At 41.1% G+C, this 21,657-nt stretch overlaps 3 protein-coding genes across 5 annotated transcripts; 2 read left to right on the top strand and 1 right to left on the bottom strand.

Moving 5' to 3' along the window:
• Positions 1-280: 280 nt before the first annotated feature.
• Positions 281-5,594, bottom strand: sf3a2 (splicing factor 3a, subunit 2). Of its 2 annotated transcripts, none has more exons than XM_031854943.1 (8): positions 5,500-5,594; positions 4,552-4,853; positions 4,400-4,446; positions 4,069-4,178; positions 3,901-3,950; positions 2,345-2,485; positions 2,198-2,266; positions 281-2,095 (listed from the first exon to the last, which is right to left on the bottom strand). In XM_031854943.1, the coding sequence occupies exons 2-8, from the start codon at positions 4,747-4,749 to the stop codon at positions 1,829-1,831; spliced, it is 882 nt and encodes a 293-aa protein (XP_031710803.1). In that variant the 5' UTR covers positions 4,750-4,853; positions 5,500-5,594; the 3' UTR covers positions 281-1,828. The 2 variants fall into 2 exon arrangements, with proteins under 2 accessions (XP_031710803.1, XP_031710804.1); XM_031854944.1 differs by having other exon boundaries at positions 4,552-4,766; positions 5,500-5,583.
• Positions 5,595-6,486: 892 nt separating this feature from the next.
• plekhj1 (pleckstrin homology domain containing, family J member 1) lies at positions 6,487-9,495 on the top strand. Its single transcript, XM_031855120.1, has 6 exons — positions 6,487-6,853; positions 7,047-7,114; positions 7,241-7,307; positions 7,543-7,633; positions 7,783-7,846; positions 8,412-9,495. Exons 1-6 carry the CDS (start codon positions 6,760-6,762, stop codon positions 8,502-8,504), a joined length of 477 nt encoding a protein of 158 aa, XP_031710980.1. The 5' UTR covers positions 6,487-6,759; the 3' UTR covers positions 8,505-9,495.
• A 293-nt stretch (positions 9,496-9,788) lies between these two features.
• LOC116387752 (fizzy-related protein homolog) lies at positions 9,789-17,171 on the top strand. 2 transcript variants are annotated; one of them, XM_031855118.1, is made up of 14 exons: positions 9,790-10,202; positions 11,187-11,260; positions 11,646-11,774; positions 11,954-12,017; positions 12,722-12,852; positions 12,947-13,032; positions 13,128-13,311; positions 13,559-13,624; positions 13,847-13,949; positions 14,096-14,280; positions 14,389-14,622; positions 14,757-14,861; positions 15,841-15,933; positions 16,073-17,171. In XM_031855118.1, the coding sequence occupies exons 2-14, from the start codon at positions 11,192-11,194 to the stop codon at positions 16,112-16,114; spliced, it is 1,491 nt and encodes a 496-aa protein (XP_031710978.1). In that variant the 5' UTR covers positions 9,790-10,202; positions 11,187-11,191; the 3' UTR covers positions 16,115-17,171. The 2 variants fall into 2 exon arrangements, with proteins under 2 accessions (XP_031710979.1, XP_031710978.1); XM_031855119.1 differs by having other exon boundaries at positions 9,789-11,260.
• The last annotated feature ends 4,486 nt before the right edge of the window (positions 17,172-21,657 follow it).

Here is a 21,657-nt window from a genome sequence, read left to right as displayed (position 1 = left end):
CCAACATGAACAATTTTTTTTACAGTGTTCAAATCCCTAATACGTCTTTTATTCTGAGCTACATGTTCTTCTCCAACAGGAAAAGTCTCAGTTTTCACAGCAACCTAGAGCAGAACCCAAGATTTTACCCAGGGAGCCCAGCTCCCCCAGAACAAGTGAGTCATTCCCATCTTTCTCCTCAGCCCCTGTCAGCTTTCAGTGTTTACTTTACTGGATTACAATAAAAGCTTTTCCTCCTCTTTCTTTCATTTCCGTCAACAGCCTTACGTAAAGCCTCGTCCATCCAAAACTTGACCCAGATTGAAACACCGTGGGAGAATGTCACCCTCAACCGCTGTCTGTTTGTGGCCATTACCATCCTGGTGCTCACCTCAGGCTTTCAGAGGCTTCATGGCAAGTAAACTAAAAGTAGAACCACTGTTACAAAATGACATGCCTGCTGTGACTAAGTGGTCTCTTTTCAAAAAAAAAACCAGAAACCCTGCGTGGTCGAGGGGCAGCAGAGGAAGAGGAAGTTGAACTGACAGTGAGACGGACGGGCAAAATCCAACACAGGAGACAACCACCAGTAAGGACAGTAACAAATAACTTGGATTCTATTTGACACGTTTATCCTTCGACATGAGGATAAACAGATGTACATGTACCACAGTGTCAACTACGCCATGTGTTCTCCCCCCTCAGCCTGAGACAAGTCTTTGGGAGGTCATGTTATGGTGGCTGCCAGACCTTGATGATGAAGAGGATGAGGACGACGACGATGATGAACAAGTCAAAATAGAAAAGTCAAAGCGAGGAGCGACAGCACGAGCATCAAGAGGTCTCAGAAATAAGCCAACGCCGGACAAAAAACTCATGAAACAGAGAGAAGGGAAATTTAAGGAAAGGAGAGCCAGAAAAGCCAAGGACGAAGAAATCAAAGAGAAAAAGGAGGAACCTGAAGCAGCAGCAGATGAGGAAGATGAGGATGAAGGAAAGGAGGAGGCAGAGTTTGAGAAGAATCAAAAGCTGGAGGAAAAGAAAGAGAAGAAAAAGACTCATAAGGAATGAGTTTGATTCTTTCTACTGTAGCAAATGGCAATTTATTTTCTAATCCATTTTCACCAGAATTGATTTAACATTTGTGAAAGGTGGTAATGTTGAATTCAATAATAGATATCCTCTGTCAAATCTGTCAAATCCCACCACTGAGACTCAAAATAATGTTGCTGCTTTGCATAACGGATGTGATTCTGAGTAATGAAACGCTGAGTTACCTGTAAAGACGTTTGCATTTTCATTTCATTTAATCTGCTGCCGGTTTCATCTTAAATCTCTATGTGATCGTTTGATTCCCTTTAGTTTTGAAAAGTCTACATCTTTAATAAACTGCAGTTAGTTGTAAATCTTATGTAACTAGAAGGTATTGAACATGGCAAACTAAAGATCGAGGTTGCGGGTTGTGACTAATTTGACCCACTTAGCCCGTTGTTCCCTCTGAGAGCTGCTTCAGTTAAAAGGTGTTTTATCCTGATCTGCAACTTCTATCTCGATATTTCAGGAACTCTTCTCTTCTGCTATGACCCATTCACCCATTCAATTCATCTTTCTGTGACGTCTTTCTAACAACAGGCTTTGAGAGGCAAATGCTTTTTTCCAAAGAATTTAATTACAAAAACAGAATCCTCTATGATGATCTATTTTCAATCATAGCTCCAAATCCAGAAAATAAGCATTTATACAAAACAGTGTGGTCATACAAACATAAACCAAATAAATGTATAGAAATCTACTAAATGTAGACTTTAAACATCATTAAAAACCATGAAAGTGTTTCACTGGTAGGGGATCAGTTATTAGACATAAGGCCCTCAGGAGGAGGGGGCCTCATTGGCATGGGAGGCATGGGCATCTGAGGAGGCATATGGGGGGTTCCCGGAGCGCCAGGTGGGAGAGGGGGCATCCCTCCTGGCGGGGGAGGGGGCATAGACTCATTTGGTGGGCGATGTCCAACTCCACTCATGAGAGGAGGGGGGCGCTTCACACCTGCAGGAGGTGGGGGTCCACTGGACTGGGGAACAGCTTTCTCCATTTTGAAGTGGAACTGTAGGAAGAACTGGGAGGAAAGATAACACGGAAGAGCAGTTAAAGCACACGTTTCCACATTCCTCCCATCAAATAGCTTTGTGGTAACAAATGTTAATCAGCTGATCAATACCTGTTTAGTTTCCCTGTTCCAGTGGGTCCAGAAGCGGTTTTCTGCTTTATCAATTTCTCTACTGGGGACCTAAAAAAGCAAAGATGTTGTGTCACAGCAAGAATAACAATATTATAAGAGCGTAGTAGAGGTGCAGCTTCCACTCACCTTAAAGGCAATAGTCTCGTATGGTTCAGCAGCCAGAAGCAGGTACTGCCAGCGACGATCAGGAGGCTCGATGCGCTGTTCGTAAGCGGACATGAAACGATGTCGGGGTCCAATTCCTTCAGCGATCTCCGGGTAGTCGATCTGATGAACAGAGAAAGTGGATTTCGGATGCCAATAAAAAAAACGAGCCGACCAATAAAACAAAATACTTTTCACGCGATCAATAGATTTTCTCGGCCGTCGATGTGACAAAAATAGTGTCCTCTTCGATAAATAAAATAAAGATTATAAAGACAACGGACATGAACACAACTGGGGAAGTGTAGCAGTTGAACTGGCCTACAGTAGTAGCAGCCTACAAAAGGTTGGAAGACATACTTCTTTGTCTAGTATGAGAGTCATTCAGAACCAATCATTCCTAAGTGTAACGTTGTCTTTAGAATCTTTATGTTTTAACGTATGCTATGGACATTCTACGTCTCAGAAATGACATGTAGTCGCTGTGTAAAGTAGCCAATACATTTGGAAATGATTACATCTTTTTTCCATACATTTTGACTTTTGGGCTGAGACAATTACAGAGGACTGAGAGCTTTTGCAATGTTTCTGTAAGTTATTATTAATAATGTCAACATTAAATCCACGGATCCTCGGAGGTATTCTAATAAGCCGACCATTATAAAAGGACTATTAAGCCTTGCATTAAATCCATGTATTACATAATAATAAACACATACACTACATATGATTTAGGTAGAATAATAACCAGTGCAATGAAGCTCAGCATTTACACTTGTTACAAAAACATGCTTTGCCGCCACACATAGAAAATAGTAACACATTGTAACTCTTCTACACAGTCTTGCACACTTGTAATAACAAGTGTCCAGTTTGTAGAGTTGGATATGGGTTTAATAAAGTAAAAACAACTTATTAATTGAGGATTGTGTGACAGAACGAAGTTCAATTTTTGGTGGAATGCACCAAATGCAAATATTTGTCGGCATTGGTGTGAAAGGTTTGAATGCAAAAAAAGTCAACAAATATTCCCCATTTTCTTATTTTGTCCCCGGTATGAAATGGCCAACAAGAAATAAGTGTTGCATTAAGCTTTGATTTTAGGTTTGACACAAACTATGTAGAATAAAAAACAAAAACAACATCTACTCTGCTGTAAATCACAAGCTTGAAAGCTCCTCGATAAAGAAAATATGCACAAAAAAAGAAGGCGGCGAGTACCGACTTCAGCATGTGGCGCTGTATTCGACAGCTGCTTTTGACTGAGAAAAGGTCAGTTTCTTAGAAGTACAGGATAAAGCCAGCCATGGGTCAGCGGGTATTGAGAAGCTGGACAATATCTGTTTACAGTTGCTTCAGCTGTCAGTGGTGAAACAAGACTACACTCTAAAGCCTAACAAAAGTAACTGCTTAAGCTAACTGAATAACTTTTAAGCATCTGTCTTAAGGGGAGCTTTAATGTTGATTTACTCGTTTCAGAATCTTTCTAAAATTAAAAACTCCTTTCATACAAAAGGATTCCCGCCAAACACACTAACCTGGAAAAGTAAGGACTGCTGTCCAGTCTCTGAATCCCTCTGTTTGGTTACTATAAAGAAGAAAAAGACATGGACCATAGGTTAAAATGCAATACATTTACAGCGAAACCTCCAACAGCATAAAGTAAATAATGAATGCACTGATTCATAACCACGCAGCCAGCTTACCTTTGTATCCTGGTCGGCCAATTTTCACAAACTTTTTGACCTCAACTTTCACTTTGGCTGGTGCTGGCTGAGCAGGAGCTTCTTTTGCCTCTTTGGCTGCTCTCCGCGCTCTGAAACAAACACGTTATATAGTTTTATAATTGCTAATCAACTCACTGGACAAAATGGGTTGTTGTACTGTCAATTCACAGCAACCATAGCTGATGATCCACCACAAGCCCAGTAAATGTAATGTGGACCTGTGGTTTGATTAATTTGTCAGCCATGGTTAAGTGAAGTGGAATGAATCAGTCACATAAAAGACAACATATAAATTGCACCGTGCTCTTACAAGTTGGTCTGATGTTTCTTTCCTTGTGTGTGAGCCAAGTAGCTGCCCTGTAAAGCAGAGAGCAGTTTGTCAAACAAGATACTCAGAAAACAAGCATGAACACCAAGTTCAGATAACATAAACTGGGAAAGTGTCACTGTGTGCCTCCATACCTCATTGTTATGAAGTGTCAAGCAAAGTTTGCACTCGTACGATCCTAAATGATTTTTCATAAAGTAGGGGTCTTTGTTGATGTCGATTGTCTCCAGGGCCAGCTGACGTAACCGCTCTCGCCTGTCACGGTTACTCTCAGAGGCAGATGCCACCCCACCGCTCCCTGTCTTCCCTCCTGCTCGATGCTGGAAATCCATCTTTGCAATGTGTTGAGCTTAATCACCCAGACACACACACACACACACACGTGTTTACCCAGTCAGCACTGGACAGGTGCCCCAAGTAAATTCTTCCTGAGTATCTGAAGAAAAACAAAGCACACAATGTTGCTAAAAAGAATACTATTTACCGTTTACCTGGATTGTGGTGCAATACTATGTGTGGAGTTACACCACCACTTATGAATAAACTGTAGAAGACTGCTAACATTACTCTGTATTGTAAGTGCACCATTCATTTTAAAAGGCATGTAAAAAACAAATGCATGGTGGCGATTGGTCACATTTTTCACAATGACTCCTCAGACCCCTCTTGACTGAGATTATTTATGCTAGCTTCCCTTGCAATGGATCGGTCTAAATACTGGGAAGTAAAGCAAAAGTTAACAGAACCAAATATTTCCTTATAACTTAGATATAATTGCACCAGTTAAGACGAGAGGGTTATCACGCTACAAAAACAAACGTACCCTGGTGATCTTTACAAACTCCAGTGAACTACAGTATGTTAACGCAACGCTAACTCCTCAATACAATACGACACGGCTTAGGCTAAGCTAACGGTGTTAGCAGCTAATAGTTGATAGAGTTTAAGTAATTTGAACGGTTAAACGACAAAATAAACATACCTAGCTATGTATGTATGTTAATAAATGTGTTAGTTACATGACAAAACGATAACTATACATGAAGGGATACTGAAAGGTTTAGTTTGTTCAAAACACTCACCGACACTACAACGTTAGGATCATGCCGAAGTAGGTTTGTAGTGCGCATGTGCAAGTAGATTCTTCTCGGGCTTTTGGCGGTTGGCAAACCGCTTTGGGTGCATTACCGCCACCTGCTGGACTGGAGGGAGGGTAGGATTGACTTTCCTGATAAAGATAATCATGGGCCGTATTTTTTCTCGAGACTCCACCGTGTCTTAAATCTTGTTTCTGCATCAATAAGACAGCCACCACAAACAGCTCTTTATCAATATAGTTGAGAATGACTAAATAAAGCCACATAAGGGCTCTTGCTGCGGCTGTATCTGATGGTCTATGGTACTTTTTTGACCCATGCACAACATTTTTTATTATATCATGGCCTCTCAAATAAACTATCCAAGCGAAACCCCAAACAAGTCCAAAAACAAAATAGAAAGTAGATCTGATTAGTCTCATATGGCCTACTCTTCATTAATGCCTATTTGCACTCCACTCCTTTCCTCTCAGACTTCCTCTCTGACTTTGAATATTTTCTTGCATTTCCCACTAGTTTCTAGGGTTGTACATAGCTCAACTGAAACTTGTATTAAACCACATACATAAATATTGTACATGAGTAGCTTTACTTACTACAATTCCTCCGTTTACATATATCTGAAGTTTGAATGTTTCATCTGTTTATGTTGTTTAAATTCAGTTGAGAATCTACAGTAAATCTACATTTAATTGCTCATACATACATACATACATACATACACATACATCCTAGATACATAAAATCATACAATTATTTTTATGTTTCAAATATGTTTTAAATTATTTGCCTTAATAATTTATTGTAATTTTAACGAATCTATTCATCCATGCAGTTAATTACATGTTTGTCATAACAGTAAAGTAAACATGACATTTTATTGTCACTAAAACAGGCTGCCTCGTGTAAGCGTTCACGGTTTGTAAACGCACTGTTCGTCTAGTTTGACCCTCACCGACTACCGTAAGTTACTATTGCAGAGGAGTGTCACTACCAATCCGAGAGGAAGGTGTGTGTGTGTCCGGTGTGTGGCATGAAGGAGAAGTCCGTCTCTACTGTAGTTGCTTGATACAGAAATGACTAAACACACTCCGTCACACTTCACGAACACAAGATAGCGAGACAGCGACGTTAAACCGACGGGTATTCACCGTTGTTACCTCCATTAGTATGTTGTCGGTGGGAATGGCTCGGCCGCAGCCAAAGTATCCCCTTTAACCTGCTTTTACTGCGTCAGTGACCGCGATGCGTTTCAACGAGAAGGAGCTGGTGTCCCTGAGCCGCCAGCCCTCAGAGAGGGCAGCCGAGCTGGGGATGCGAGGACCCAAGAAAGGAGAAGGTAACACGGTTTATTACTGTCACGACTCAGCTCTCATCACGTCCACTTCCGTTTCATGTAGTGTGGACAGCACACAGCTAATGCTAGTAGGACCCGCCACCACCAAAGATGGTTCAAGTTCATGTTATTCACCAGCTGTGTACAGTCTTGTGTTGTGGAATCTCATCTCGGTTTCCCTTTGGTTATTATACAGTTGTAAAGAAGAGGTTGGTGAAACTCGTCGTTAACTTCCTCTTTTACTTCAGAACTGATGAGGAGGAGGTCAGTTGAATAATACTCCATACTTAATTTATTGCCACAGCATTTCCTTTATGTATTCATGGGCTTACCTGTTCCTCATGAGGAAGTGAAACCATTTCTTGCTAAAGACAACTTTGTATTCGTCAGCCAATTGGAGCTTTGCTGCTGGAGCAGTGTCGGGTGGAGAGGGAGGACAGTCAGAGCTTCTCTATTGGTGAGTTTACTTACCTTCACATGACTCACCCTCACTTTCTCTCTCGCTGACTGCTTTCAAATCCTCTAAGTCAGTGTAAATAAGTGGATTCACGTTTGTGCTGATGCTATTCAAAATGCATTGTTGATATGTTTGCTTGACACCGAACACGTATCCATTACTTATGACTTTATATTACAGTTTGTGCATTTTCTGATATGTATTTCTGAGTCACTTTGTGTGTTTCTCTCTGCAGCATTTCTGGATGAAGCAGAGAGGAAGTATCTATTCGAGTGTGACTCAGAAGAGCAGTGTGGGGAGTGGGTGGACTCCATTATCAAGGCCAGGTAGGACTGACACTTTCCATCCTAGTACAACAGATACCACAATCATATACACATGTTTGGGTAAAATCTGAAAACAATAATGTTCCCAAACAGGGGATGGTTCCCCCCCCCCCCAATGCCAAATTCATTTGTCATCTCATCTCTTGCAGTTACGAGTTCATGAGGAAGAACCTGATATTCTATCGAACTGAAATCCACCGGCTCACCGGCAAGGTAAGGTCCGTCACAGCGGCTTCTTGAGGCACTAAACGGCACACAGACGGCACTTCTATCGAACAGTGTCGCACTAGAGAGGAGTTAGTGTGAAAGTGTATTCGTGCCATGCTACTGAAATGCACAGTATCAACAGAAGATAGTGTAGGAAGATTCAGAAGTTTAAGTTTTATTTAATGAGGTTTTGCTGTTGAGATTTATGCCACAACCCCCCAAAACAATAGAGATATGTGGGCTTTCATTTGCAGTGCTCAAAGCCTACATTAAGTACGTTAGAAACACTTAAAAGCAATATTTCTTTTCAGAAAGAATATCATGAGCTAATACTCTCAATAAAAACAGTTTATAGCAAAGTCTGTGAAGAAATATGGTTGTTGAGGTTGTTAAATGTAATGTAAAGAGCCAGTAATTAAATGTCACTCACCTAAATTGTACTGTGAGGGAGGCAGAAGTCTCAAAGATATCAAAACCCAAACTAAACATTTAAAATATAAAGTTTGATTCTGCGTCAATAACAGGGAATTTGCTTTTATTACATTCTTTACTCTTATGTCCTTCCTTACAGGACCCCTTGGAGCAGTACGGTATATCGGACGAAACTCGCTTCCAGGTCAACAACGGCCTGCAACTCCTGCCGAGGGACACTTCCTCCCTGTAGACCAGCGACCGGTGTCCAGATGGACATTTCTCTTTTCATTTTAGTTCACCCTGCCATTCCAACAATCTCTCCTCCCTGGTTTTGAGAGCCATGGCATTACCATAAGCACACATGCTTTTTAGATCTTCACTGCTCTGAATGTATTTAGTGTGTCTCCAGACTTACAGAGACATTGTTATGCACATGTTATAGCTCAGTATCTGCGGCAAAGCTCAATCATTACAGGTAACACAGGACTGTTGAACTTGACATTTTCTTATTTTCGGTTTAGGGGATTTTTCATGTAATTTTCCGTATCATTTTCGGACCTTTTCTCAGTTACTTGGTTGTCAGTTTAAAACATGTTTTATACTGGACATACTGTCCTGTTAGTGTGATTTGAGAGGATCTTAATGTAATTGTGCTGTAGAGCTGCGGCTGTGACTTTCTTTGAGGACTGTTCGTAATATGAGCGAGTAAATGTAAAAGCTGTTTGAAGAAGCGTATGATCATTGCCCAATTCAGAAAAAAACGTAAGCAGTATTTGAACTGCATGGGCCCTTCGATCTGCTGAGTTGAGCCACACAATTTACTCCAGTTTTGCTTAAAAGAAATATTTTTTTTTAGCTATCCCAATATATATTTATCATCTAGCCCATTTAGACTATTTACTTTTAAAAACTATACTTTTGCACATATTGTTGGGTTTCTTTTTTAGAATTTCAGTACTGTACTTGAATCTACTGTATGTTTTCTGTGGCACTTTGAATGAGATTCCTCTAGGTAAGCTGTTGGACCCGGCTCTTGACGTGGTTTTAATATCTCACCAACTACTTTGTCAGTTCACTAGCAGTCCAGAGTTCACAAACAGGATATGTTGTTGAATGTGTCTTTATTTTTAAGCTTTTGCACATTTAATGTGTTTAGTCTGTTTTTACTTCATGTTAGATTATATGTGTTTCACTTACATCTCTTTTTTTTACTAATAAAGCCATTTGAAAGATACTGCAAATCGATGTGGTTTGTCATCTGTTAACTAGAATTAATTTGTCAATTTGTGTATAATGGTCAGTCCAACAATGTGCTGGCAATGGTGCTGCGATGTGTGTCTAAGACCATTGCACAGATTGAGAATGACCGTCACCTTCAATGCATAGAAGCCACACCATGAGACACTATGTGTCCAGTTTATCATGAAACTCAGTTGTGCCGGTTCAGTGGATCATTTGACAAATCAGTCATCAAGATGTGATAAGATACGGTAATAAAGTTTAAATATATGTTATATGTCACAATGAGGTGACTGACAATCAGCAGCTAAAACTCATTTGATGTGTAAAACATTAAGCTGTGCTATTAGCTTCATGTTAATTGCTTTTTGTCTTGCAAGGTTAATATTTTTAATGGATCATGTTTTAGCTATACAATTATTTTTTTAACAAAACGAGATGACGTAACTGCTGAAGATGAGCCAGTCTTCGCGAGAGTGACACGTTTCCTTAGCAACGCAAAATGTGTGATTCAAAAAACAGCGACGTCACATCCTTCCCGTGATGCTTAGCGGGCCCAAATTGAACGATCGGCAAAAGAAAACAATTGTATTTTTGCATGCTCTGTTTTAAAGAGTCAAACGCACAAAACAAGATATTTCCACTGGAATTAACACCGCACAGAAAAACACTTTAACGGTGCGCAACGGGACGGTTTAATCCGGGCACGGTGGGTGTTAATGAAAGAGTAGATTGTGAACAAACAACGTTGCTAATGTATTAGCCGGACCGCTAGCGTGTTTTACGTTAGGTCAAGCAGCTGAGCTAGCGTTAGCAAAGCTTTGTATGCTGGGTGACTGAATAATAAGGTTTTTAAATAACTTTAGCGTCACGATTACAGACCGACAATGACCACCACACCCGAGTTTGTTGTTTCATGTAACCAGCAAGCTAAAACCTCCAGTCAACGTTACAAGTTTCTTTCGTGAACTAACGTTAGTTAATGTTGTTGGCAAAAGACTGATCACATGTAACTACTGTAACTGCTGTCATTGTCGTTTACGAACGGATTTGCTGCTAGTTAGCTAGTTTAAGTAGGGTTTACATGAAGACACGAGAGTTAACAGTTGTTTGTCTACCGTTATATCTAGGAATGATCATTAAAGGCCCCTTTTCAAGTTTCCATTGCCATCCAGTTAAATGTACTGTTATTTTCTTTACCTAATGGGCCGATAGCGGAGGAGCATCCTCTGACGAGTGAGATCCTCAGTCAGCCTTTAGTAGTCAGTTCAGTGAAGTGGATCGTTTATTTTGTCAAAAGATATAGGTTAGGCTATCACTACACTCGAGTGTTTCGTATTGAAGTTTATTAATCAATAAGTTGATCTACAGAAAACTAATAACACAAATATTGATGAGCCACCTGGAAAATGCAGGTTCCATCTTCTTAAATATGAACATACTCCTTTTCTTGGTTGGATATTGTTAAAAATAATAAGTAGATCAAAATGAATTAAACCCTCCATGGTGACATTTCTTTTGCTCAACAGTCATTCATGAGCTGAATATGCTGTCAGTATCAGGACTGACCAGAAGTCAGCAAGTCATGGCTATGAGAGTACCAGTGTCCACTTGTCCCAGTGTCTGACGTGAGCGTTCAGGAAACTGTTGTACGGTTTTACAAATGTGTTGATCAGTCTTGACCTGTTTTCAGGCATCATGGATCAGGACTATGAGTGCAGGCTGCTCAGGCAGATCAACATTCAAAATGAGAATGCGAGCCCCATAGTAAGTACATTATACACACACTTGTACATAAAGGAGCTGTGTTTCCTCCACTATTGCACGATGGTAGCGCCTCCCAAAGAGGATTATTAACTAGCAAAGGAGATGGTGTTACTCTCCATCTGTTGGCAGAATAAACGTTTTAACAGGCCAGTCTCTCTTTTTTCTTTTGACGATGTCGTTAGTGTTGAGTGAAAACAAGACCTCACCAGCAAAATGACTGGGTTTTGTGAATGATGCCTCCTGTTGTTGACACCTCAGACAAATGCACCATCTGCCACCTAAATGATCTTCCCGCTTTGACCAAGTTTTCACATCCCTGTCCAAGGCCTGTTTGCACTTGGCCTCCAGTCAGAAAATGCTTTCTCCTCTCACCCAACTTGTGTAGAAAGCGGTAGGAGCGGTGCGGGCTCTGACACCCACCAGCTCCCCCCTGTCCTCCCCGAGCAAGCACGGTGATCGCTTTATTCCCTCCCGGGCCGGAGCCAACTGGAGTGTCAACTTCCACCGCATCAATGTGAGCCTGTCGCAATACACCCACGACTTCACTGTCTTTCCTACCAAAAGAACAGTGTTCTCAGGATCAACGTGTTTATTATAGCTTACAAAGGAAAACACCTCACCCCTTGTCATTCTTCTTTTGCTCGTCTGTAATTGCTGTCAATGGTTTTTTATTTATTCCATTTTCTGATGTAGGAAATTGAAAAGTCGCACAATCAAAACAGAAAAACCAAAGATGGCACAACCGACAGCAACAAAGGTAATCAATCCACCTTTATATCCAGAAACTAGTCAGGGGACAAGTTTCAATAATAGATCGTGATCCAATGTTTTTCTCTTCAGTTTCGTCGCGACTGTGATGTATTGAAGATGGCTAGTGCTGAAATTTCATTATCCATTACTTGTTTGGTCTATAAAATGTCAGCAAATTAAAAAAAATACCATTGATATACTATTATAAAAGAATAAGAAATTAGACATTTGCAAGCTTTGAATTTTTGCTTGAAAAACTACTTAAATGTCTAATTGATTATCAACATTGATGCAGATTGATTTTCTGTCGATCGGCAGATCAAAGATGCCTCTCACAATATTTTCTTTCACTGTGACACTTAAGTTATTATAGGAAAAAGTTTATGACATCAATGCACTCCTGAGTTATCCTATGACTGTCTGCCCCTGAGAGACAAATACGCTGGTGTGAGTCTTGTCTCTTTTTCAGCTCTTTTCGACACGTGTCTGTCTGCTCCAGTCAAAGTTGATCATTTGACCGTCTCTTGTTTACTAAGCCTGGACAGGCTCATGGAAGCTGGAGATAGGGACGAAACAAAGCTTTGTGAAAAAATTCTCTCTGATCTTCAAAATGGGAGAGAGGGCTGTAAAATTGTAGAGGGAGCCGTGTTTGAACTTAATCATTTCGTCAGCCCGGTTTGATTTCCCCTCTGTCTCTTCCTTTGCCTACAGCGGACGGTCTGGCTTACTCGGCTCTACTGAAGAACGAGCTGCTAGGAGCGGGCATCGAGAAAGTCCAGGACCCCCAGTCAGAAGACCGCCGTCTGCAGCCATCTACTCCAGCCAAGAGAAGCCTTTTTAGTGTAAAAATAGTTACCGTGGCTGCTTTAATGCATTCGTTTCATGGGGAGGTTTTTTTTATCCTGAATCAGCAATCATCCGTTTTGTGTTTTGTAGTATTCTGTAAGTGCGAAGAGGACTCTACCAGAAGAGGATGGAAATACAGTCTCTCCATATTCTCTATCACCTGTCAGTAGCAACAGGTAATATGTTTTCCATGTCATTACTCAATTGCCATCTCTTCCATTTTTGGAAAAGTAGCATCGTATTCCTCATGTTGTTGTGTTGTGCATTGCAGCCAGAAACTGCTCCGGTCGCCAAGAAAACCTACACGCAAAATATCCAAAATACCTTTTAAAGTCTTGGATGCTCCAGAGCTTCAGGACGACTTCTACCTCAACTTAGTGGACTGGTCCTCTCTGAATGTACTCAGCGTTGGACTGGGTACCTGTGTCTACCTGTGGAGTGCCTGCACCAGCCAGGTGTGTGTGTATGTGTGTGTGATCTGTCAACACTGACATTAAGCAAAGCAATGAGACAGCGAGGCAAATGAACTAAGAGTATACATTTCAAATACATCTCAAATAATGTTTCCCATCACACTGGATCTCTCAATCACAGGCTTCACTGGTTGTGTATCACACATTAACTACAAGAGTCTTAGGATGTAACTCAGCTGCCTCTTGGACGTCATGTTGATCTGTCTTGTTTTCCTCACCATCTTTTCAGGTGACACGTCTATGCGATCTTTCTGTAGAAGGAGATTCTGTAACGTCGGTGGGCTGGTCCGAGAGGGTGAGTTTGAGTCATCTATTATCATCTTTTCAAATTTTTGTCAGGCAACATTAAAAAAACTCACATTTTGACTAATCAAGCACAGGGTTGGTGACAAAGTTACTGGGGTTTTGGTGTGTAGGTCCTGTGTAAAACTCCCGTTCTTTGTTTCAGTCTTTAGTCTTGAAGTCATTTTTCGACTCTTGGTGAGTATGATATTCAAAGTGTGCCGTCTATTTTTAGGGTAACCTGGTGGCGGTGGGGACTCATAAAGGCTATGTACAGATCTGGGATGCAGCAGCAGGAAAAAAGCTCTCCGTACTAGAGGGACACACAGCCAGAGTGGGTGAGTTAAGTGGATGGAGCGACGAAGGCGGAGGTGGAACGTTGGAGTAGATGTTACAACCTTCATTCATTTCACAGTTGTTTAGCAACATCTCTCATTCGCGGTTGGTGAATCCTCTTCCCTTCGATTTCATTCTTTGCTGCCAGGTGCGTTGGCATGGAACGCGGACCAGCTGTCATCTGGGAGCCGCGATCGGGTGATCCTCCAGCGGGACATCAGGGCCCCGCCTCTCCAGTCAGAGCGCCGTCTCCAAGGACACAGACAGGAAGTCTGCGGGCTCAAGTGGAGCACAGACCACCAGCTGCTAGCCTCGGGTGGAAATGACAACAAGGTATGCAGTTGGAGAATCTCACCTGTCTGTGAGCCACGCGTCAGTATCAGGACCACTTTTCTCATAAAACCGCATTTCTCTCCCCTCGTCTCAACCTGCTGTCTGTAGCTACTTGTGTGGAACCACTCGAGCGTCCTCCCGGTGCAGCAGTACACGGAGCACTTGGCTGCAGTGAAGGCCATCGCCTGGTCTCCCCACCAGCACGGCCTGCTGGCCTCCGGAGGCGGCACCGCCGACCGCTGCATCCGCTTCTGGAACACTCTGACTGGCCAGCCCTTACAGTGCACAGACACCGGCTCTCAGGTCTGCAACCTGGCCTGGTCCAAGCACACCAATGAACTGGTGAGTTACGGTAGCCAATCATACAGCTTCTTATGAGTTCTATTTCCATAGTAAAGTTGCTATTTGCACACTATGGTAACTGAGGCGACTCCTGAGTGTGTTGGTGAATATGTGAAAAACACTCTTTTCTGCAGGTCAGCACACATGGTTATTCCCAGAACCAGATCCTGGTGTGGAAGTATCCCTCTCTCACTCAAGTGGCTAAACTTACTGGACATTCCTACAGAGTACTCTACCTGGTCAGTACATACTCTGTGTATTTGTGCGTCTGTCTGCAGAACAATGGGCCACATACAAGGACATTTTCGTATTCTTATCTCAACTTTCTTTTACTTTTTTTTTGTACGTTGGGCTCGTACGAGTCGATCGGCTTTAGACAGCATAAACATGACGAATGCCACCTGTGCGTAAATGAGCGTGCGTTCATTAGAATTGTCAATTAGCATAATTAACGACACAAAAATACAATGTAAGGCTACACATCCGGCCCCGTATGTCCTGTATTGAAGCCCTGCTACATAAAGGAACGCTTATAATTTTTAACGGTGTCAGCAGCAGAATTAAGGCACCTGCTAAAGCCAAGGAATGGGGAAAAAAGCAGGTGCTGTTACTGCCAGGTCACCTGAGGGTTGTACTGTCACTGAAATAAAGAAGAAGAGGTTCGATATACAAACACCTCGCCCCAGCAAGGTGATCGATCAACGGGAGGAGGCCAAATAATTTGTCGTTTTGCAGTTAGAGATGTTCATGTTCATATTGTATTGTTATACAGCCAACAATTCGCCAACTTAAATTATTAGTGATTTTGTTAGGCTATATGATTACATTTAGAATTATATTAGCACTAATGTTTGTAGCAGGGTCAAACAGGATGATGTCATCCCAATGTTAAAGTATAGTTTATGTAGGGTTTCTTCAAAGTAATGAAATATAAAATCCATTAGTTAAAATTGGATACAGCAGATTAATTGCACATGACCACTACGACAGGTCTGGACGACTTGTTAATTATATTTGTACCTCAGAAAATTCATAATACGAGAGAATTGGTGAAAGTTCTCCTAAATCACAAACCACTTAACGAATCGAAATGTGTGGAAATGAAGTAAAATTATTAAGTGTCCCACAAAAGAACCCCAATAAATACCCCTGATTACTTTGACGTTGTACTGTTATAATACTGTATATTCAGTGTACAATAATGGAGTGTATTTGCAGGCCATGTCCCCTGACGGAGAGGCCATTGTGACGGGAGCGGGAGATGAAACACTTCGGTTTTGGAACGTCTTTAGCAAGATGAGATCCACTAAGGTCTTTATCCTTTTCCATTTCTCATTTCACGTTGAAGATCCCGTTCTCTGTTCTATACCTTTATCCGTCTGTAAGGTTTTATTCACAGTGGTCTTTGTCTTACCACCTCCGCCTTCTTCTCTCTTCCTCCCTGTTTTAGGAATCCGTGTCAGTGCTGAACCTCTTCACCAGGATCCGGTAGTTAGCGCGCCACTCTACTACCAGGGGATAACGCCGGGAAAGGAATTTAACTTTGCATGTATCAAACTGTAAATGGGCCTCTTCTTTTGAGTATTTACCTCAGTAGTCTGCAGAGGGCCCCCCTCGAGCGCTCTTAGTTATTTAGCCAAGTTGTAGCTGGAGGTGGGAGGGAGCTGGAGAGATGCACAGCCTGAGTGTCGAGGGCAGAGGAGATACGCATGTACAGTATTCCACTTCCCCCTTAATGATGGAGCCACTGGCTCATCCAACAGACCGGGGATCTCTGATGACGAGGAGATAATGTGTGATAATGTTTTGTTTACAGACTGACATTGTGCTTTCCTGCCAAATATTGAGTTTGTCCTTTTGTTTGTCTTATTTATTTTATTTAGTTTTTGTTTTTTTTGGTATTTTAAAAACATTTTAAAAATGTATCCCTACCAGTTCTGAAGGCTGGTCGATTTTCTTTTATGTGTGTAACTGCAGTTTTTGGTCTGTGGAGTATGTTTGCAGAACAAATCCAGACTTGTCTTTTTGTATTTTACTGAGAGACAATAATGTTTCACGTACACTGATAACCGATCACATCATCCTGAGCCGAGAACTGTAAATGCTTAACTAGTTTTGGACAAATCGGCCTGATCTCTTTTTATTTATTTTTTACATTAAGTTAATTAAACATTATTGGTTCATAGTTTTATAATCTAATCTCAAGAAAAGTGTTTTAAATCAAGTGGGACATCTTAGAACAAAATACTTATTTGGTAACAATATACATAAGAGTATATTCTTGAGTGGAAAATCAGGCATGTGAATTTAAAATGAAAACACTTTGTCTATCAGTGTAGTTTGTAACAGTAACTAAAGCACACAATAAAACATTTGGGATTAAATCGGAGTGAAAGTGCTGCTCGTGCAGAGCTGCTGCTTTGTGCTGTGTCTGAGGTATTCAAGCTTGAGGCACTTTTCCTATTTCACACCGTGTCTGTGTTGAGCAGTCATGCAATTCACTTTATTTTTGTTATATATCCGAGAAAAGAAATTTTATATCTGCAGCATCCCCCCCCCCCCCCCCCCTCCCCCAATTTTGATTATCTTTTTTCCTCGTTGGAATGTTTGAGTCGACGAGCGTGCCACATTTCAACAAATGCTATTTATTTGTGTTGTGAAGAAAGGTTATTGTACAGAAATGGCATGTTTGTTTACTAATGATATCTGTGGGAAGTTGATGGGCAGTTTCACTGCCAGACTTTATGGAAATTTATTTGAATGCCACTTCAAAATCAAGACAATGCTGCAAACTTGAATTACAGAAAGAATGTTAAAAAGAAATATTTCTGTACTGAGAGATAATCAACAATTAAACGATCATATCTTGTACCTTATGTCGTCGCTGTTTTATTGTGCAACAACTTGAGTGAAATGCTGCTGGGAAGTGAAAAGGGCGATCTCATCGTTGTATCGTTCTATCTCGCTCGGGCCAGATCAATGAATCGATCTGATAAACAAGTATTTGGTGCCGAGCCAAACTATAGAGCTTCATAACTACAAAACACACAGGAATGATCCACGATGCTGCACTGCGTGACATGTTCCTTCATTACCATGAACATGGCCACTGTAGCTTTTGCTAATTCTGTTTTGGTACTATAAATATTCACTAGAGAACCAAATGTGTATTTCTCTCCTCAACAAATGCACTATTTGCTCATATTGATTGAACATTTTTACGTAGACGAATAATAAAAAATTAAAAGAACATCCACAGAGCTTTTAGAAATGTGCTTTTCCTGAAAAAACACAAAACATTATGGTAATGAATTAATCATTTAAAAAACATTGTATGTAAAAAAGAAATGTTTTGTTTGTCTCTGTGGAAGATATCTAACGTTGGGTTGCCGCTTCTAACAAGGCTAATGAGCCAATAGTGACGTTGTGAAGTGAATGCAATGGTCCAGGGGAGGGAGAGAGCAACATCTCTTGGTGGAATGTTATCAATGGCACCTTTAAAAGTTGGCTAAAAACTACTGTGCCCAGCTGTTGTATGAAATGATTTGCCTTTTTCAAAAAGAAAAGAAACCACATATTTGTTCCCAATTTTGAACGATCAACATCTTGGGAAGGAACCAATGGGCTTGAGGCTGAATGCCACGCGCAGGCTAGAGAACTCAGAAAAGTACAGAACAGCATTGCTGGTTTTATTTTTTTCTTGGGATTTGCTGACAATAAAAAATGATATCACGTTTTAATTCAATGTCAGAAGATCCCAAAATAAGTTAATTTGAATTATGGCGTACCTTTTAAGAGCACGGAGAGAACTTCACATCTATCTGTTAGTGGTAGCATTCTACTGTAAAGTTATGGGTTCTAGTGATTGTGAAAGCCGTAGCGTATAATTCACATGTATATATTGTGCAGAATAATCTGTCTTCATTGTTTTTTTTCTCCACCGAATTGATCTGTTTTTCTAAAGTTTCAAAGTGAACACCAGAGGGAGCCATCCTATGAGCAGACACTACACTGCTGCTACCACACCCATACTATCAGCCTTAACCACAGCATGCTGAAGGTGAGAATCAGGTTTAACACTCAGTAGAGGAGTATCCTGCCCCGTTGACTGTCTTTATAACACGCTATGCAGAAAGTGAAACATCCCAACAAATTGATTCTGATTTCATTGTATCCTCAGTTACACATGGAAAATTTGAGTTTTTAATGGCTGCAAAACCTCCTGTGGCTTCCCTCACCTTGTTCACTGCAAGTCTGAACATTTTCATATTACCAGTCCAGCCCACACTAATTTCGCCCAGAGCCTGAAAAAATAATGAATGCCCACCGCCTCCCAAAACTCCTACACCTCTGCTTGTGCCGTGTGGTCTAACCAAACTCCCTCTTTATGAGGTTTTGTGTGCTTAATGACGTCAACCTTCCAGGGACTAGAGAGGAAAATTAGCCTGTATAGCTAAATCTGGCACATTTACCTGATGGCTCATGTTAATGAATTGGCATTGTGTGTAAAAAAACCAGCTGAGGGGTCTAAATACATGAAGAAAAATGGACCTTAAATGCTTCCAATCTTGTGGTTTTGCTATAATTTACAGATAGATATCAGAAAGTGGCTAATACTGAATACTGTCTGGCTATTAATAAGATGAACTGAAAAAACGAAAGGTCTTTTTTGTAAAGTCTTTTTCAGTGTGATGAAGATCAGGTGCTGGAGTCCTCTGTGACTCAGCTCCTCTCAACGCCAGAGAGCCTGAGCTTTTCTCTCCTTCAGACTCCATTATAATGTCATCTAAATAACATGCATAGTCCATTATAGTGATCAGATAACTCATCTGAATGGAAGACATTGAACACAGTCTTCCAGCTCGTCTGTGGCTCTTGGTGGGCAGATGTTAACAATAAGCCCTGAAAGCAGAGGGTTAGGACAGACAGGGATTGCTAATATGCATAATCCTACCTCCTGATGTTTCTATCAAGAGGCACGGAGTGTGATGTTCCCTATACAGCTAAAGCCTCACAACACAGAGAGCAGGATCTTCCCCCAGGTTGCTCCATAAGCCAGACTCCTGAGTTGTATTGATAAACTGCCTACAGAGGTATCAAAGGAACAAGGCTTTTGTGAGAACTAATGGCTGCAGCCACCCAGGCTTCTTTTGTAATTTTTTCAGAACACAGGAGGGGGGGGGGGGGGGGGGGCACTCATGCGCCTTATTGATAAATAGACACTAGTCACTCACCCCAGCAGCCCCATTGCATTCATAAACTGGGGGTTGATAGGGTGTTCCTCCACAGCCCAACTATGACGAGCCCTGCTGTGATGACTACTCAATTAATTGATTAATACTAGTGCGGTGCCCATGAATTCATGAGAGTGATTCAAGTCATACACTAATGAAATACATTCTGGTCCACGGGAAAAAAAACACCAGGCCCACACTTCACCGTGCCCAGAATTAAAAGGGCCCCCAACAGCTGTAGATTATGATGTTTAGATATGAAAACTATTGAATAATGTTACGATTCTAACTCATACCCCGAAATAAATATACAAAAGCCCCGCAAAACACTTTCAAAATATGCAACTCAACTGTATACTATACTGTGTACTTTTACTTCAGAGGAAGACATACTACTAATACAAAATATATCAATGATTGCTGATCAATAATATGATTTAATATTATTTATTAAACTACCCAGTTTTATATCAGAAACAAAAGCTCCACCCACAGGCATTGAGTACATTTAAGTACATTTGTGCTGATAATGCCTCTCTTTCACTCTTCAACTGAAGTGAACATTTGAACTGTGGTATTAATAGTTTTACTAATAATAATCAATAATTCTACTAAGGAAAGAAAGTTTAGAGAACTTCTTCTACGGCTGCAAATAGCAACATTCCCAGTCAGAGAAAGGGTGAAAAGTCAAGCAAGAGGACGTTTGCCTGGGTCCCAAAAATCACTAAATCCGCCCCAAAATACACCCAAGTCACGGTTAATTGTGGTCAGAAACACTGGTTTTACAATTAACTAAGTTTTGAACTGAATTCAGAGTATATCTATGATTCAGTCAGCCTTGGCTCGGATTGCCTCCACACACGACTCAAAACATGGACGGTCAGCCAGCTAACGGTGCTAACCGCAGGATCAGTGCTGACAGAGCTAACAGTGTTAGCATGAGGGTGGGTGCTGTACGCTTCCGTGATGATGTCGTGGGTCGGGATTGTGTGAATACAGTATATGGTTGTAAGCAGTAACCTTAGTATAAGCGAAGTGCAGACGCGATTAGCCAGTGGCACAGGCGGCCAAGCCCGGCTCATGCTGCCGGGGGCAAAGTTATTACTCTACTAAAAAACTATAGACTCTATAAAAGGTTTCCTGTGTAGGCTATCCACTCATGCTCCTTGACTCCAGAGAAGTAAAGTTCGGTTGTAAAGTTAACCAGCAGCCAAAGTAAACTTCATTCAATGTGCGTCTGCATGCCGCTGACGACATGCTCGAGCGTGCAAAGCCCTGAAAGTCCGCCCCTGTTCCCCGGTTTATTCAAAGTGTATTAACATTGAACGTGTCCTCTGTCCAAATATAACCAAATTCAACAAGGCACTCCCTTTGGTCCTCAGCAGTACACCACGTTGTGTAAAGTAGATCAGATGAGTGGTTCTTACTTTATGCTAAGGACGTTCAAACATACAGAGGTTCCTTATATAAAATAAATGGGTTCCAGTTTAGAGAGATAGATAGATATAAACTTTATTCATTCCCAGGGGGAAATTAGTTCGTAGCAGCAGCAATTTACAGAGTAAAATAAAATCTAACGTATGGAAATGCACAATATATACAGTACAATAGAATAACAGAGCAGATATTGAATTTGAAGGAATAGAATAATAAAAAAACAAAACTGAACAGTAGTGCAAGGATCACCAACAACAAGCAACAACCATGTAGCGGTGTTGTAGTCATTTGAAGGATGATGATCTGGCCAGAAGTGATTTATTATAGAGTCTTATAGCAGTGGGCAGGAATGTTCTCCTGTATC

The sequence above is a fragment of the Anarrhichthys ocellatus genome, unplaced genomic scaffold (assembly GCF_004355925.1).
Source record: "Anarrhichthys ocellatus isolate YVR2014 unplaced genomic scaffold, GSC_Weel_1.0 scaffold15, whole genome shotgun sequence".
Taxonomy (NCBI): Eukaryota; Metazoa; Chordata; class Actinopteri; order Perciformes; family Anarhichadidae; genus Anarrhichthys; species Anarrhichthys ocellatus.
This window is presented reverse-complemented; position numbering and strand designations above follow the sequence as displayed.